Here is a 15,819-nt window from a genome sequence, read left to right as displayed (position 1 = left end):
TTTTCACAGTGAGAGAGTCAGGTGAACAAAAAGAAACGTGCAGAAAATGTGATGATTGTAGGAAAGCATGTTTTTATTGGAAGGGGAAACATGAGGATATGACAAACACGAGCCCCACAGCACCGCAGCATTAGCCTTAACTTATATAAAGTGTAAGCAGACCCTCTATTTTCTGACCCCCCCCCCTTGTCTGTCCACCCACCCGAGATCTTTTGCCAAATCCAATCCTTCGCCTCGGTGGGAACGCAGCAGCTCAGCATCAACCAGCTGGAAGAGAGAGGAGAGAGAGGGGGAAGAGAGGTTTGGGGTGAATTAAAGAGAAAATCAAACGAGCCATGACTAATAACACTTTTTTTGGTCGTTTAAATGCTGAACTGTCAAGAGCAATGGACGAAAAAAATTGTCCCGTCCATCTCCGAGTGCAATTAGGGCGCCGGCGTTCTCTTTAAAGTGCACATTTAAAAGTCACATTCGTTTAGGGAGAGAACAAAACAAACAGCCGTCAGGGTTCAGTTTTACATCTATACATTCACAGCTTTCAAAAGGTGATGAATAAAAAGGCATTGCTGAGCACAGGGTGGAATATTAAGGGAAATTTAGCATGAAATTGTCTCGTTGAGCTGAATAAGAGACAGAAGTTTGCCTGCTGGGGACTGCCGAACATCTGCTATTGTTTTTCATCACAACAACCCCTGAGAGAAAACACACACATCAGTATTCAAGGGAAAGTGCAGGTGACACAGTCTGCATGCAAGATGTTTCCACTGAACACCAAGTCTGCAGAGCCGAGGGGGAAACTCAGAGGTCAAGGAGGAAGAGAGGACTCAAGGGCGAATCTTCAAAAGCCAGATGTCACAGGAGCGTCCAGCGGCCGAGTTTCAGGAGGAAAAAAAATCATTACTTCTGTTTATACCTCAAAATCTGTTTACACAGCTCCCATGGTGCGACTATGAAGCACACGGATCAAACGAAGGTAAAAAAGACGCCTCTGGGAGCAGCACAAACAAAAGCCCGAATTCAAAACATTTCCGAGGACGGATTTATCCTGAAGGTTTGAGAGACCGACGTCCTTCAGCTCGTCTCTTTGATGCAGCTCACTTCACAAAAAACTGTGACGTCAGCGCCACAAAAACACCTTTAACTTTAACTCTCAATGTCACTGATGGAAAAATGAAAGCATCAAACTGGCCACTGAACTCTTTAAAATTTAGAACAAACACAGCCTTCACATTCGGTACAGGGTAAGAGTTAAAGGAGACCTATTATGCTTTTGGTAGTTTCTGTCATAAGTATAAATTTTAGGGCTGTCAGCGTTAATGCACTATTTAGGAGTGTGCGAATCACCACAGACCTGTGGATGACACTGAGGGGCCGTTCACACAGTAACAGCTCTTGCATGCAATGTTAAACTTTTGTTGTGGTTTGGCCTTTCCTTCACATGGAAATGGCATTTTGGGGAATTAAAACATTTCAACATATTTACTTATTTTACTTTGAGCTGTTATCTTGCCTATTATCTACAGCTTGAGAATTTTAGTTATTTATCTTTTATTATTACTATTATAGTTTTATCTATATCTGTACCTGTTTATTTATTTTTTCAATTTTTATTTATTTTATATTATTTTAATTTCTTTCCTTTATTCTGCCTCTGGTGTTTCCTCACTTATGGTAGCGCTTCCTCAGTTCTGCAATTTCTGGTTTAAATGAGCACTTCAATGCTTAGTGTCGCGTTTTTAAAAACGCCACCCCTTCTGTCATCAGCTGCAATTAACGCATGTGCGTGTTCTTCTATACTGTGTCATTACAAACGTACACCGACGCAAACTGGGCTTTTTCTAGAGGGGGGCTTAAAGAGACAGGCAGGTTTCAGACAGCGGGGGTTGAATACAGCTGTTCTAGCACAAAAAGTACGATGAACTGATCATAAAAGTAAGTAAAAACGTTCTAGTAGAAACCTTAAATATAAGCATGAACCTGAAACTGAGTATAATAGGTCCCCTTGAATAAAAAAAAGTGCTCTACAATTCAAAGCAACTGAGAAATTTAGCTTATCAGAAATAGTTTCCTGTTAGAGAAGACAGACGGGAAGTTGCATGCATCACTAGAAGGAAAACACCAGCATGTTGCAACCAAAACTTTGTAAAACCAGTGATGGTGTTGAGCCACACTGAGCAAACGTCACACCATTTAGGGCAACAGTAAGGATTCAGACATTTCGGTAAAGTCTTACATTTTGCTCCCTGCAGTCTTAATCAGCAGGTTTGCCAGCGTCTTCTCCTACATGGCACCCGACCTTCCCCTCAGATATTTAAACTCTCACAGAATTCAAAACTGCTCTTAAAACCAAACTTTTTAAATAAATCTCACCCACAAAATGATCATTTGTACATCAGTTACTCATCCCAAGTTACCTTGAATTTGTAAAGAAGACTTTGTCTCTACAGTGAACGGAGAATTTTCAAAAAGGCAATCATTCTTTATGAATTTAAGTTAACACGGTCCGCTTTTAAATGAGTATTTTATCGATATAAAGAAGCCCTCACATAAAAGTGGGCCATCACTGCTGGAAAATGCTCGACAACAGTTTTGAAATTGGTGCTTCATTACCAGAAAAAACAGAGAAAAAGGACGATTTTGCTCAAGAGGTAGAAAACATACAACTACAGTTAAATGGTAAGCTATGCTAAGAAAACATTTAAGGCGAGAAACACGAAACTCTAAAACAATATCTTGATTTATTTCATCAGCGCTGCTTAGTTTTACTGTTTGATCTTCACTGTGCAAGAAAAAAGGATTGTGTCCACTTCCTGTTCACAAACTCTTGCCATTACGGCGAAAAATGCAGTAAAATGCATTTCTGAAAAAAACATTTTTAGGTGAGAAATAGGCAGTGCAGTAACATAATCTTAAATTATATTTGATCAGCCAAGTTTCAACGTTTGATAGGATTTTGGTCCGAGTTTGACAGACAGAGAGAGAGGCGGGTGCGTCTCCTGATCAGCTGTAAACTCTTTGATTACGTGCTGGTGGCAGCAGAGTTGACGACGGTTTGTGGGTCATATGAAAATGTGGAAGTACAGCCTGTAGTTTGGCCAAGAGCCAGCGAAACACTGCTCACTGCTCGGCAAAGAGGGTCGCCCAGGAGCTCAGTTGGTAGAGCGGGAGCCCCATGTACAAAGGCTACATCCTCTATACAGCAGCCACCAGTTCGATTCCAGGCTTGGCCCTTTGCTGCATGTCATCCCTTCTTTTCCTCCCTTTCACACTTTAGCTGTGCTATCAAATAAAGGCAAAAAAGCCCCCAAAATCTTCGGTGAAGTATACCATTAACAAAAGGAAAGCTAAATCACAAACTGATCACAAACAGTTGTATGCTCAGTACTTCAATACCACATGCATTTAAAACAAACCAAAAAAACAGTATATAAAACGCTTCTGCCTACGAGTTAAGCAGTAGGTAGCGTGCCTCAGCATGGCGAGTTCAAACATGTTTTTCTCAAGGTTTGCTACTCGGACATGCATGAGACTGTTTGCTCTGACGTGTGCTAAAATCAAGATGTTTGAGTGAAATTGCATGTGTTTGTGAAGCAGAGCATAAAACTAACGATAACCGAGATTTGGATTATACTGCACCAGTGGATGTTTTATAGGTTATTTAGTTTTGTTGTCGTTAAATGGGGTCTCCAACAACTTTAATTAATAAAAAATGTTGGGTTTTTTTTGATTCTTCATTCACCCTTGGAGGCATTTCAGAAAATGTCTTCTTCACAAATTCAAGGTAACACGCTGAGTAACTGTTACATAAATTGTCATTTTGCAGGTGAAATATTCCTTAAATTCATAAAGCCGCTTTACTGCAACAACTGCACCTTAATCTGTATCGATTTTATTTCATTGCTTACTTCATGCCCTGCTGCTTATTGTTGATCTTTTATTACTGTTGCTTTTTCATTTATTGCATGTTTTATTACTGATCTCAAGTTAACCTTGGGTGCCATGAAAGGCGCCACCAAATAAAACGTATTATTATGACAGTCTGTTTCGCAGGGAGACGCATTATTGATTTAACAATCAGGTGAATCAATCAAATGCTGATTAAATTTTCTACCAGTAGCGTCTCTCGAACATTTAAGAGGTCGTTCATGGAGTCTGAGAGACGAAGAGCAGCATGAAGAAAAGTAATTGGAGTGAAATGGTCGCTCCTCTTAGCAACCATGTCCTAAAGACAACAGATGGAATAGTTACCGAATTAAAACGCTTTACTTTGATTAAGCATGCAGTTATACTCATGCACATCTATCCACCTGCTACAGTAAGACCGCAGGTTTAAGATCTGTTAGACTCCTATTTATTTATGTTCTTTCTTAATTTAAATACTAATTTATCTACTTTTTTTGTATGTGCTGTTGTTATTATTTTTGCTTTTTATTGTTTGTTCTATTTTTTTTCTTGGTCGTTCGCTTGCTGGCTTTTTGATGGGTTAAATAAGCTGCTCATTTATATTTGTACATAACAATAAAACTTTAACAATAAATAAATAAATGCAAGAATGAAAAAAATAGAGAGAAATGAATTGAGGAATGTTAAAGGCCACTGAAACTGACTGTTAGTTTGCATGATGAATGTCTGATGCCTCTGATGTGTTTTAAAGTTTCAGGATTAAAAGGAGGAAAAGCAGCTGAGAGGAGAAACAGGAAATGTACAGTATGTGCAGGAGAATCAGAGACTGAGGAGGAGAAAAGGGCAAAGTCATCGATTAAACAAGAGCGAAGCTGTCCAGCGAAGGCAAACAATATGCAACAAATGTCAATATTTTTCAAACGCCTTCTGGTGAAAAGCGTCTCTAGAAACGTGCGTGGCATTCTGCTCTGCTAAATGTCAGAACGTTAACTCTCTTTTCAGCATCACATGAAAGGCAGAAGCATCGGCGCAGCGTGAAGCGCCAGCTTGTTTTGAGCGTATTGATCGGTTGTTCTCTTTCAGACTTTGTGATGAAGAGTAACAAAAATACAGCTTTGAATCCGTTCTGTTTCTACAACAGGGATCACGCTGGTGGTGGAACACTTTGCTGACGCCACATCGGGTCTCCGTCTTCCACGTTTACACTTCGCAAAGTTACATTTTGTTGCCACTGTGACACTCAATCAACTCTTGTGTAATCTCCACCCTTGAAGAGGAAAAAAAAAAGAGCCCGCTGGAGAGGATACGGGGAAGGATGAGGAAGGGTTTTTAAATGAAGAACACTTGGTCTTTACAGGCGACGGCACGGGCGGGGGCTTCCGTGGCAGCGGTGAAGGCAGCTACGATGGAGGCGAAGACGACGTTTGGGCTCAGGGCGGCGTTGATGGCCGTGTGCAGGCCCCTGGCTTTGTAGTAGTTCACCAGAGGGACGGTCTGCCGGTGGTAGGCGTCCAGACGGGACTGCAGCGTCTTCTCGTTGTCGTCGCTGCGGCGGATGAGCGGCTCGCCTGTCAGCTGAGTGAGACGAGAGGAAGAAAAAACACATGAGGAGACGAAGAGTAGCAAACCTGCAGCTGTGTTTTGTACAATAAAAGTGTCTAATTTCTTCTGGCGGTGGCATTCTGATTCATCGTCACCTTGTAAAAACTTTTAGTCCCGTCCATAAATCAGTCACCCTCCCACTTGAAGGCCAAATTGTTTCTCTTCACTGGATGCCACCTCCAAACAGAAATCTTCTCCCAGGAAAAAAATATTAAACACTCCGAGACTGCTCATGTACATCTGCCTCTTTGTGATGAATTTAATGAATTTAATGTAATTAATTCAAAGGCTGATGGCTTTTAACCAGAAACATCTTGGTGCATTTAGTTCAAAACACTTTACAGATTCAGATTGCGTCAAAGCACTCGAAGCGGACTGTCACCGATTTCCAGCTTGGCAGTGAGTTTAGGTAGGAGGCAGTTTAGCCGAAAGTGGTTTCTAAGTGGGTTGATAGTGAAACTACTTACGTCATCCTTCATGGGCTCTTTGGGGGGGTTGAACTCCTCGTGGTAGGAGCGGCCACTTGGCTGATGAATTAGTCTGGGGAAACGGAGGGGAGATTGTGAGAAGAGGAGGACAAGGACGTAAAGGAAATCAGAGTGAGAGCAGAGGACAGATGAGGGTTAGACGGCCACAGTGACTCACTAACTACTTAACTGTCCTTTTCACATCCCACATGCTGCCCTTGTCCTACTTGGACTTGAAAAAGCAGCAGCCGGCTTCCTCCTCCTCACAAAAGGACCCCCGCGGACAGAAAGATGGCTCTTTACAAACTGTTTCTTCTATTCAGCGCGGCGCACAAATATTGAGAGTGCTTATTGTGAAAAAAGGAGGACAATCTCTGTGCTGCAACAGCAAACAGCGATAACAGACCTCACAACACATTTTCTGGAAGAGCTGACATGGACAGGTCACTGAAAGCACGCCTGCCTGTTCGATATGTGGGTCAGCTTCCAATCACAACATGTTATGTTAAACTGGCTCACAATCGGTTATGTAAATAATCATTTGTTGCACAGTGGAGGCAGAAGATCTGGAATCTCACCAGGAGACAAGACACAGTTTAATTGAGTTGTTATAAAACTTACGGCCTCAACCTGCGGAGCTTACATAAAAGCAGCAGAGTGAGGTCAGAACAGACGGTGGCACAGTGACATTTATCAGAGCATCTTCATCTCAAGTGCTGCAGGCTCGCTGATGTAGTGACTCCTCTCAGGATGTGCAGTGGAAACTGCTGGCTGTGGTGTGTTTCACTTGGTCTGCTGGTGTGATTGGAAGTGAGGTGAAAATAAAGTAAAAGTAGCACATTCACCCGGATGTTATATTCCCATCACCGCCGATGGGAGCCGACAAATATCCATGACTACTGCAGATTTATTTGAACCAGGTGTGAATGCTGATTGTAGCCTTTCTCGGTGACGGTGTGTGGCGTGTGTCACGGAAATACGTGAGACCCCCACACCCCCCCTTTTCACTTTAGTACTCAGATTTTTTTTTTTTTTTTTTTGCAGAGGAAGAATGTCATTTTTGTGTTTGTGATCCTGCTGCTGCGCCTGTCACACACAGAGCAGCGGTTATTAACGGGTTTATCAACCGGGTCAAGCCATTTCAGTGACGGTGTGTGGCGTGTGTCACGGAAATACGTGAGACCCCCACACCCCCCCTGTCCTGGTGAATTTCAATATCTTCCACAAAACGCGGACGCTTACCATTTCAGACGCACAACGAAATTTAACAGACTAATTTCAAACACACAGATTGTTTTACTGATAACGGACAGATTTTTTTATACATTTTACAAACTATAAAGTGCCGGTGACAAGCAGTCCGAGGCACACTGCGCTCTCTCTCATGTAACCCTGACGCTCTGTGACGAAGTGTCTCTGTCTCCTGAAACGCTGCTGAAGCAGGAACTCATCCCTCCCTCTCTTCCCACCTCGATGTCACTACAGACTGACATAAATGAGAGGGTGGAAACAGAAAATTGGATGTGGAGACACTATTTGTCTCTCTGTCTTTCCCTTAAAGGTTTGCAGTGTTAAAGTGGTCTGAAATTGGTCAACATTACAAAATGTAGGTGTCCCAAAAAATGAGATTTCGCTGTTTGTCTGAGTGATGTTTGTATCATTATGGGTTCATTATTTATTATGTATGAAGTTATTTTTGTAATTATCTTTTAAATCCTGGACTACGTATGAACCCCCTGATAAAAATAAAATAAAATACGATAAAATAAAATAAAAATAAATAAAAAAAATAAAATAAAATAAAATAAAATAAAATTAAAAAATTTGCTGTTGTAAGTTCTGGTGTGACTTTATTGCAGAAACATTTAAGCACACTGTCGAACTGAACGGTGTGTCCTTATCTGGTTACTTATCCTTGAATGTTTTTATTGGTTACTTTTGCCTAAAAGAGAGACGGCCACCTTTCTTAAAAGCATCTGTATCTATTATCTAAGCACTACGTGGCGCTGGGCGGCTGTAATATTAAATCCACCTCATCGGGGACGGACACTTGGACTTCTTTAAGGATTCAACCTGCAACCTTCCAGGTGCAGGACGCTCTCAAACCCCCTCAGGCCACCTCCTCTCTGAAATCACATGCTTTCACGCTCCACTTCTCTCCAGCATTATCTCCCCGTCCCAGACTCTTCTGTTCACATGAATCAATCTACCTGCCCGGGTGGATTTAACACGCAGACAGAATGAGGAGCGTCTCAGCCAAAAGCAAAAAGCTCCGTCCTGAGAATCATAATAAACCACTGCTGTGGCTGGGAAATAAAACAGATTGGATCCTCTCTCTGGTGTTGAATAATTAACTCTCTCTCCTACCTGCCACAGATCCTGCGGACCAGCAGAGAGTCGTCAACGGCGAACTCGATCACAGAGTCCAGCTGCTCGTGTCTCTTGTCTAACAAGTCGTCCAGCTGCAGGAGACAAACGCAGGAAGGAGTCAAACAACAGACATGACTGATACCTAATGTTCACTATAAAAACTCTCTTTTTTTGAGTTAAAAGTTTAAATTCTCAAATAAATTGTGACTGCATTTATTTTTACTTTACAATTTGCTTCATTCATCCACTCACACACAAAACTGACTACACAAGATCTTTTTTTCCTTTCTACTCAAACCTAATTTTTAAGATAAGAGAGGGACGTGGCTTTATTCCTTACTTTTTCTTGAAGTATATTTGCTCAAACTTTAGTTTAAAGCATCCCTGTTCTCTGAAAGATTCCCATTTTTTAAGTTTTAATTGCAGAAAAACTGGAGAAGCTTTGTTTTTGAATTTGTGAATGTGAAAAAAATGGATACTGAAGCTAGAAAATAGTTTACTGCTATATTTATGCTCTGAATGCAGCTTTCTTATTCAAAGTAAAAACCATAGAAGTGATCGACAGTTTGTTTTGTTATTAGCCTCTCTTTAAACGGTGCTGTAAATGTGAACTGTGACACTAAGATATTCAACACACAACCTTAAAGGATTAGCTCGACATTTTGAGAAATGAGATTATTGTCTTTCCTGTAGAAAGCTGGATGAGGATCAATATCACTCCTACGTGGATTACGTATGGAGCAAGAGCCGAGTATTATCTTATTTTAGGACAAAGACAAGATCTCTAAAACTCACATTAATAACATGTTGCATCCCATTTGTTTAATCTGGACGCAAACCAGAAAGTAAAAGCAACAAGTTGTGGTTTTTCAGTTGGATCTGGTCACTTTGATTTGCTGTTTGTTTGACAAGAAAGATCTAATATGTCAAACTATCCTTGAACTTGCTTGATTGATTAATTCTATTCTTTGCGATTTTATTTCACATGATCGCAGCAGAAACAACAGCATCAAATATAATCCTAACCATCTCAGCTTGTTTGACCGTGCGAGGGAATCCGTCCAACAGGAAGCCGTTCCTGCAGGGCGGCGTGTCCAGGTTCTTCTCTATGAGCTCCACGACCATCTCATCACTGACCTGCAGGTGAACACGACATTTCCCACTGTTTAAACTATAATCTGTTGCATCCTGCGCAGCAACAGCTCTGAGCAGGAGCCAGAAAACTACAATCTGACAGATCTGACTCTGCTTCAGAGACATGTGATTTCTTCACAGAGAAAAACAAATAAAAGGAGTCATTTTATATAAAGGGCAGAAAACAGATCCTTTCATGCAGTGGATGCTGAAAAACGCAGCAACAAACAGCTCTGAGGAAATCAGTTTCATGCTGAGACACTGAAAAGACAACAGAGACACAGAGGGTTATGCAACAGTTGTATAAAGACACAAACACACACACACACGTGTACACGTGTACACACGTACACACACACACGTACACACACACACACACACACACACACACACAGACAAACAGTTCCTTACACAAATACACACATACACCACACATAATTAGAAATTAGAAATGTTATAAAAGGAGCAAAATAGCTACACATTATTATTTTTAAGCCAGGAGAGAGAACCTAATATTGTCCAAACATTAAGGAGGAATAAGACTCTATAGAATAAAGACATATACACGCAGGCTACATCCACACTAGGCGGGTTTCCATTACAAAACTTCTGCGATATTTCTGAAATGTTGATAAAACACAAATTGTGAGATGACTGTGTTTCCACTGAGTGATGTTATGCAACTTCTCCTCTCATGAAAACACTCTAGTAACCATGGCGATAAATGTTCAACACATTAACAGGTTTCTTTATATTGCAGCCACCGCACTAGTCGTCATTATTTCCAATCAAAGGAGACACAGGCGTGTTATGTGAGTGATAATAGAAAAACAAGCCCTTTATACGTGGGAGTGGCCATCCATCAAAACTTCCTGATGATCCGCTCAACTTTTAAAGAGTTACGTGATGCAATAACACCTATTTGAGCACCTCCTGCATCGTGCCCAAAAATGTCATGTGACTCTTTGTTGTACGTTATGTGACCTATGAAAATATGTTTTTTTAAATCGCCTGAAATACCACCATATGTGAGCGTAAAAACTTTTCTGCAAAAAATGGGAGTTTTTTCGAAAGTGGCGTGTTTTCATTAGGCATATTTTTTATTCGCAGTTTCCGTTTGCTCAGTTTGAGGGTTACTGACACCTCTTCCTAACTGAACGCAACACCATCTAATTTAAATGCTTCTCCATGGAGATAATCTGCATCGTGCTTTAGAAAAAACGCTCGCCTTGGCTCTATTTGACCAGTGTATTTGAATGGTTATGTAATGTGTGTTTTCAGGCGTGTAACTATTGATGGAGATTATTTCTGACACAGTGCTAACATGCTCATGTGTACAGAGATCCTTTTCATACTAAAATGTCATTTTAAAATGAAAAAGTATTAATGTGAATAAGGCCTCAGAAGCCAGTTAATTGGAAGCTTCCTAAAACTAATACAGCGTGGTGTGGACATAAAGGTTGCGAGTTTTAGATGTGCAGAAAGGCAGATTAAAACATGCAGTCACAAAAGAAAAAAGAAACAAACTAATAAGAATACACCGTCATGAATAGAAAAGATTAACAGCTAATAAACAAGGTGCAGGCTACATTAATTAAGTCATTTAACATGTATTACCACTTTAAGTAGATATCTCAAGCATCTGTAGCATTTTTAAGTATTACTTTTCTCCATATATGGCAAAACTCAAACTTTAAGGAATGGAAGTTTCTCAGGAAAGTCAGGTTTGTTGCACTGCACGGTTGTGTTTATTTTAGCCGTGAATGTAATTGAAGATAAATAAAACACGAGACATGTCCTGTCATGTGGGACAACAGCGAGCCTCAGAGAGCGCTGCAGGGGCAGAAAAAGAAAAACACACACAGAGATCATGAGGAGCAGATGAGCAGAAACGTTACCAGTTTGCCAGCATCCATGGTCTCCTTGAGCCTTTTTCCGAGCTCCGAGCCTGAAGCCACCATGGCCCTCAGCATGTCTCCGGTGGCCAGGTGGCAAACACAGTACTGCTCTGCTAGCCGAGGGGCCTGCAGGGAGACAGGAGGGACATTTAGGATATATTAAAGTTTTAAATGATCGTCAAAGACCAGACAGATGAAGAAAGAGTTTGGCTGTGGATCCTAACTTTGTTCTTCCCACTGATCTGTCAGAGAGCCAACCACCTGCATCGCTGACTGTTGGAAGCATGAAAGCAGTTTGTGTATTTTGGCTACGAGACCAAAATGTTTTCAGCAACTTGGATTTATAGTTCTGCAGGCCAAACCAACTCTTGTAAACTCACTATTGTAAAAGACAAAACAGAAAATCCAAACATTACCGAAGCTGGACCAGAAAAATGACTTAAACTGGCCTCCCTGTTTTCTGATATATTCCAATTTTTTCGTGTTAATTTGCTTAAAAATTGGCAAAAGCTTTGTTTCCTTTTTTGTTAGAAAGAAAAATATTCTCATTCTGAGAAATAATGTTTTAGTAAAGCTCATTGGTGTATTTAATAGGAGCAATACAGTGCACAAATGTTGACCAAGAGTTTGCCATAAAGCTAATTCACATCTGCCGTCCTGCATCTACTGTTTTTGCATTTCTTTTAATATATACTAAAAACCTCACTGAACGACGATGTTTTGACTGCATAAAACTGCTATCTGTCCTCCAAAGAGGAGCATCACTTCTGCATGAATGCAACAGAAATGTATTACCTGTAGTTGTATTAATCGTAACACCATACATTTCATACATTTGTCAATGGGAATTTAGGGGTGAAGGACTTTCTAATCACGAACAAGACTTTCAAATCCTTTAAACAGCATGGACGTGGCTAAGCCGGCAGTGAACATCTAACGACGTTAACTCCATAAACAGCGCTAAACAACAGCAGCAGTGCTGATAGAGCTGATGGTGTTAACCAGAGACAGGGCGCTACACTTCCGTGACAAAACCGTCCTGATATTGGCAGTAACTGCTGTATGAGTGCAGCGCAGAGCAGCGGCATTGAGATACACACATTACAGAAGCTGGAATCACAAAAATTACTTAAAGTGCTGAACGATAGAAGAGTTGCTGATTAATTTTTTTTCCAAAGTTTTTAATTTCTGAATACGAGAATCCACCCGTCCAAAACTGGTGAGCACTTCACTGACAACAGAGGACACAGATCACAGCATGTGTGAGAGAAACAAGACACTGGACGCATGAGTAACGCCGGAGCACGTGTGGACGGCACGTGACCCATCTGAGAGGACGACACAATGTGGAGATGTCACACGACAGACTGAAGGAGGTCACGGTGACATTTTTTTTTTTTTTAGCTGCAACTCTTCAAGTTTCTGTCTCAACAAAATATATTCTGAATTATGTAATCGTTAGACTGGATCCTTACAGGAAAAAGGTCACGCTTTTAAGAACGAAACAGTCAACAATCACCTCCACTATGCTTTTTGTACGCTGAATATCTTGAGTTATTATTTTATTCATGTTAGCGGAGCAGCTATTCTAGGTCGACCTGAAGTGCTGGTTTGACCAGAACAGATCCTGTTAACCGTCAGCTCACTTTTTTTTGTACTGATGAATTTTCACAAACATAATTATGTCGATCTGCAGGCTAATGCCATCACACATCTACATCATGCTGCAGTTTGTCCCGGCACCAGCACAGTAAGAGTTAATTAGGATTAGGATTCAAATGTCAAAAATAGTTAAAAATGGCCATTAAAATGTTCAAGAGTTCAAGATGACATCTGTAAATTGTTTATTATGACAGACCAAAAACCTACAACCCAAAAAATATTCAATCTACCACAATGGTGTTCCAGTAAAACCCCACATTTGAAAAACAAGAACTGCTTTCACTTCATAAATGATGAAACAAATTGTTTTTGGGCAAAGTGTTGCCTAATGATTACATCTATAGATCATGAAACCACAGCAGAGACTAAAAACTGTCCCAAAAACCAATCGACCGCCTCCAACTTAGCCAAAATATCACAGCTATGGTTCTTACAAAAAATTTAATCTGAGCACATTTTCCCAAATCTTGCCTCATTGCTCTGGTTACCCGTGATGTTCAGAACTGATTTTAAAATATTATTCCTCGTTTTGAAATCACAGAGTGGCTCCTCTTGAATCATCGACCTTTTCACCTCTTACACGTCTGCTCAAACTTAAAATCTGCAGACCAGCGTTTGCGTTTGGTCACCAGGGCAAAGTTTGAGACAGAGGTTACTAAGACATTTGTCATAAAGGCTCCACAACTGTGAAATAATTTCCTTTGGGAAAAACTACCTCAGTGTCTTCTTTTAAAGCCTCAGTTTTCCTTTTTTGTTTTATGCTTTTATTCGGTTGTGAATTCTTCAGATTTTGATTCATCGTTTGTTATCTTTGTGTCAATTTCTTATTTCAGTGTGTTTCTGTTTTTATGTCCTTGAAGCACTTTGTAAACTTGTTTTTGAAAAGTGCTATATAAATAAGGTATATTATTTTTATTACAACACCACTGCGGTCTGTTCTTACACCTGCTGATTTTATTTTGGTTACAGCTGCTCAAAGTCATTCTGCTCATACTGTGCATACTGTAACCACTTTTTTTTTAGTCTAAATCAGACTGTTGTGCATTTTCATGACCGGAGCAAATAAAAATGAAATAAATGAATAACAGTTTTAGTCTATGTTAACCCAGGGTTACTGCAGTTTAGGGCAGGGTAGATTTAAGGCTATTTTAGACATTTTAATGTCACTCTGGATTAAGTTTAATACCAATTTTCATATAACTAAAATTGAAGGACAATCTTTCTGCCCAAATGTTTATTTTAATATAAAATAAGATGTTTTTGTCCAGTGAAAAAGTTTGAAGATCTATGCCAAATGATGAAAAAACATCCCTTTTTAGAGTGGAACACACAAGACAATAAACTTATTATATTATTATTAACACATCTATATAATTCTCCAACAGAAGTGGAATAATATCTGGCAAACCTGGCTTTTTTTTCTGAGCAATTTTGTGTTGTAAAATTTGCATTTGAGATTTCACTGCTTGGTTTGTCATCATGACAAGTGTAAGAAAAGAAATCATTGAATTCTTTAACCAAAAAAAAAAAAACATGCTGACAAGTATTTTTAGATTTTCCAATGCAATATCAGAAAGAAATATGCAAGTAATCCCACTTCCCTTGTCTGAGCGTTTAAGACTTTTGAAATATTAATTCAAATCAATTTAATACCAAGTGAGGCCTTATTTTTGAATTAATTAATTCAATGTATTTTAAGACTTTTTAAGGATCCGCGGGAACCCTGTTAACCTGTGATGAGCCGTGTAACCTTTTTTTTAATGTAAACATTTTATAGTATAACAATCTATTTATGTAAACATTTTACAAAAATCAAGTTATTAACTGACAAGAAACAATACCTTTTATGGTAACCGTGCAATTTCCCTTAAATTTGCTCAGTATCATGTCAGTTTTACAAAATTAAAAAATAAAAACACACAAGTGACAAAAGCTAACTTTTGACTGCTGTTAGCTTATTTCATCACGAAACATGACTAAACTGCGTGCAAACAAACATATTTATTAATGCTTTGGGTACTAAAGAGCTTTTTATAGTGGTTAAGATCACTATAAAGCTGACAAACATGATTAATAATAACAAAACCCTCTAAACAGACTCTTCCCAGGCAGGTAAAGGCAGGTATGTTAGCATTAGCATTAGCTTGTCCTAACTACTACTGACCATGCGCTGAAGCTAACGGCTAACAGCTAGCTCAGTTAGCTCCCTCACCTGAGTCCCCTTCCCGGCTCCGGGCGGTCCGAGCAGGATGGCCCGGATCCCCTCCTGCACATCGGCTATCGCCTCCTTCAGCTGCGCGCTGGGGGCCATGTGTGGACCGGAGGAGCAGCAGGGCAGAAACTTTAATAAAGTGTGTGTGTGTGTGTCCTGGTGACACTTCAACAGAGTTCAGCCTGGAAAGAAACACGCCTCCGCCTCCTCACTGCTACAACGGATAAACCCCGCCTATTGCCTCCATATACGGCGTTCTGATTGGCCGTCAGACCGTTCTGTCACTAATGGTGAGCGTTGATTGGATGAAATTCGAATGACGGGACATTGTGTAATATCCTTCAGTTCTTAATGTTGAATATGTGGAGAAATTTAGGGACTGTGTGTTATTTATGAGAGGGGAGGGGGTGGTGCAAAAAGGAGGAGGGATGTTACATATATTTTTTAAGCACTGGGAAAGGACTTAGATTTTTTTATTTTGGATTTAGGATAAGAGAACATAAATATAGATGGTTGTATTTTGTATTTATTTTAAAGCTTAATCTCCAAATTATTATTCATCACAGCCTAA

At 40.0% G+C, this 15,819-nt stretch overlaps 1 protein-coding gene across 1 annotated transcript; it reads right to left on the bottom strand.

The window, feature by feature from the left end:
- Nucleotides 1–52: 52 nt before the first annotated feature.
- On the bottom strand, nt 53–15,438 carry ak2 (adenylate kinase 2). The gene is made up of 7 exons (XM_042506505.1): nt 15,249–15,438; nt 11,375–11,500; nt 9,369–9,479; nt 8,340–8,434; nt 5,973–6,045; nt 5,259–5,478; nt 53–267 (listed from the first exon to the last, which is right to left on the bottom strand). Exons 1-7 carry the CDS (start codon nt 15,345–15,347, stop codon nt 260–262), a joined length of 732 nt encoding a protein of 243 aa, XP_042362439.1. The 5' UTR covers nt 15,348–15,438; the 3' UTR covers nt 53–259.
- Nucleotides 15,439–15,819: the final 381 nt, after the last annotated feature.

The sequence above is a fragment of the Plectropomus leopardus genome, chromosome 18 (genome assembly GCF_008729295.1).
Source record: "Plectropomus leopardus isolate mb chromosome 18, YSFRI_Pleo_2.0, whole genome shotgun sequence".
Lineage (NCBI taxonomy): Eukaryota > Metazoa > Chordata > Actinopteri > Perciformes > Serranidae > Plectropomus > Plectropomus leopardus.
This window is presented reverse-complemented; position numbering and strand designations above follow the sequence as displayed.

What these genes read in the sequence shown, in the direction of transcription:
- ak2 (XM_042506505.1), bottom strand. Translation starts at nt 15,347, where the DNA reads ATGGCCCCCAGCGCGCAGCTGAAGGAGGCGATAGCCGATGTGCAGGAG. An exon ending in CGGTCAAACAAGCTGAGATG is followed by an intron (nt 8,435 to 9,368) that starts GTTAGGATTATA and finishes TGTCTCCTGCAG; the next exon opens with CTGGACGACTTGTTAGACAA. An exon ending in AAGAGCCCATGAAGGATGAC is followed by an intron (nt 5,479 to 5,972) that starts GTAAGTAGTTTC and finishes CGTCTCACTCAG; the next exon opens with CTGACAGGCGAGCCGCTCAT.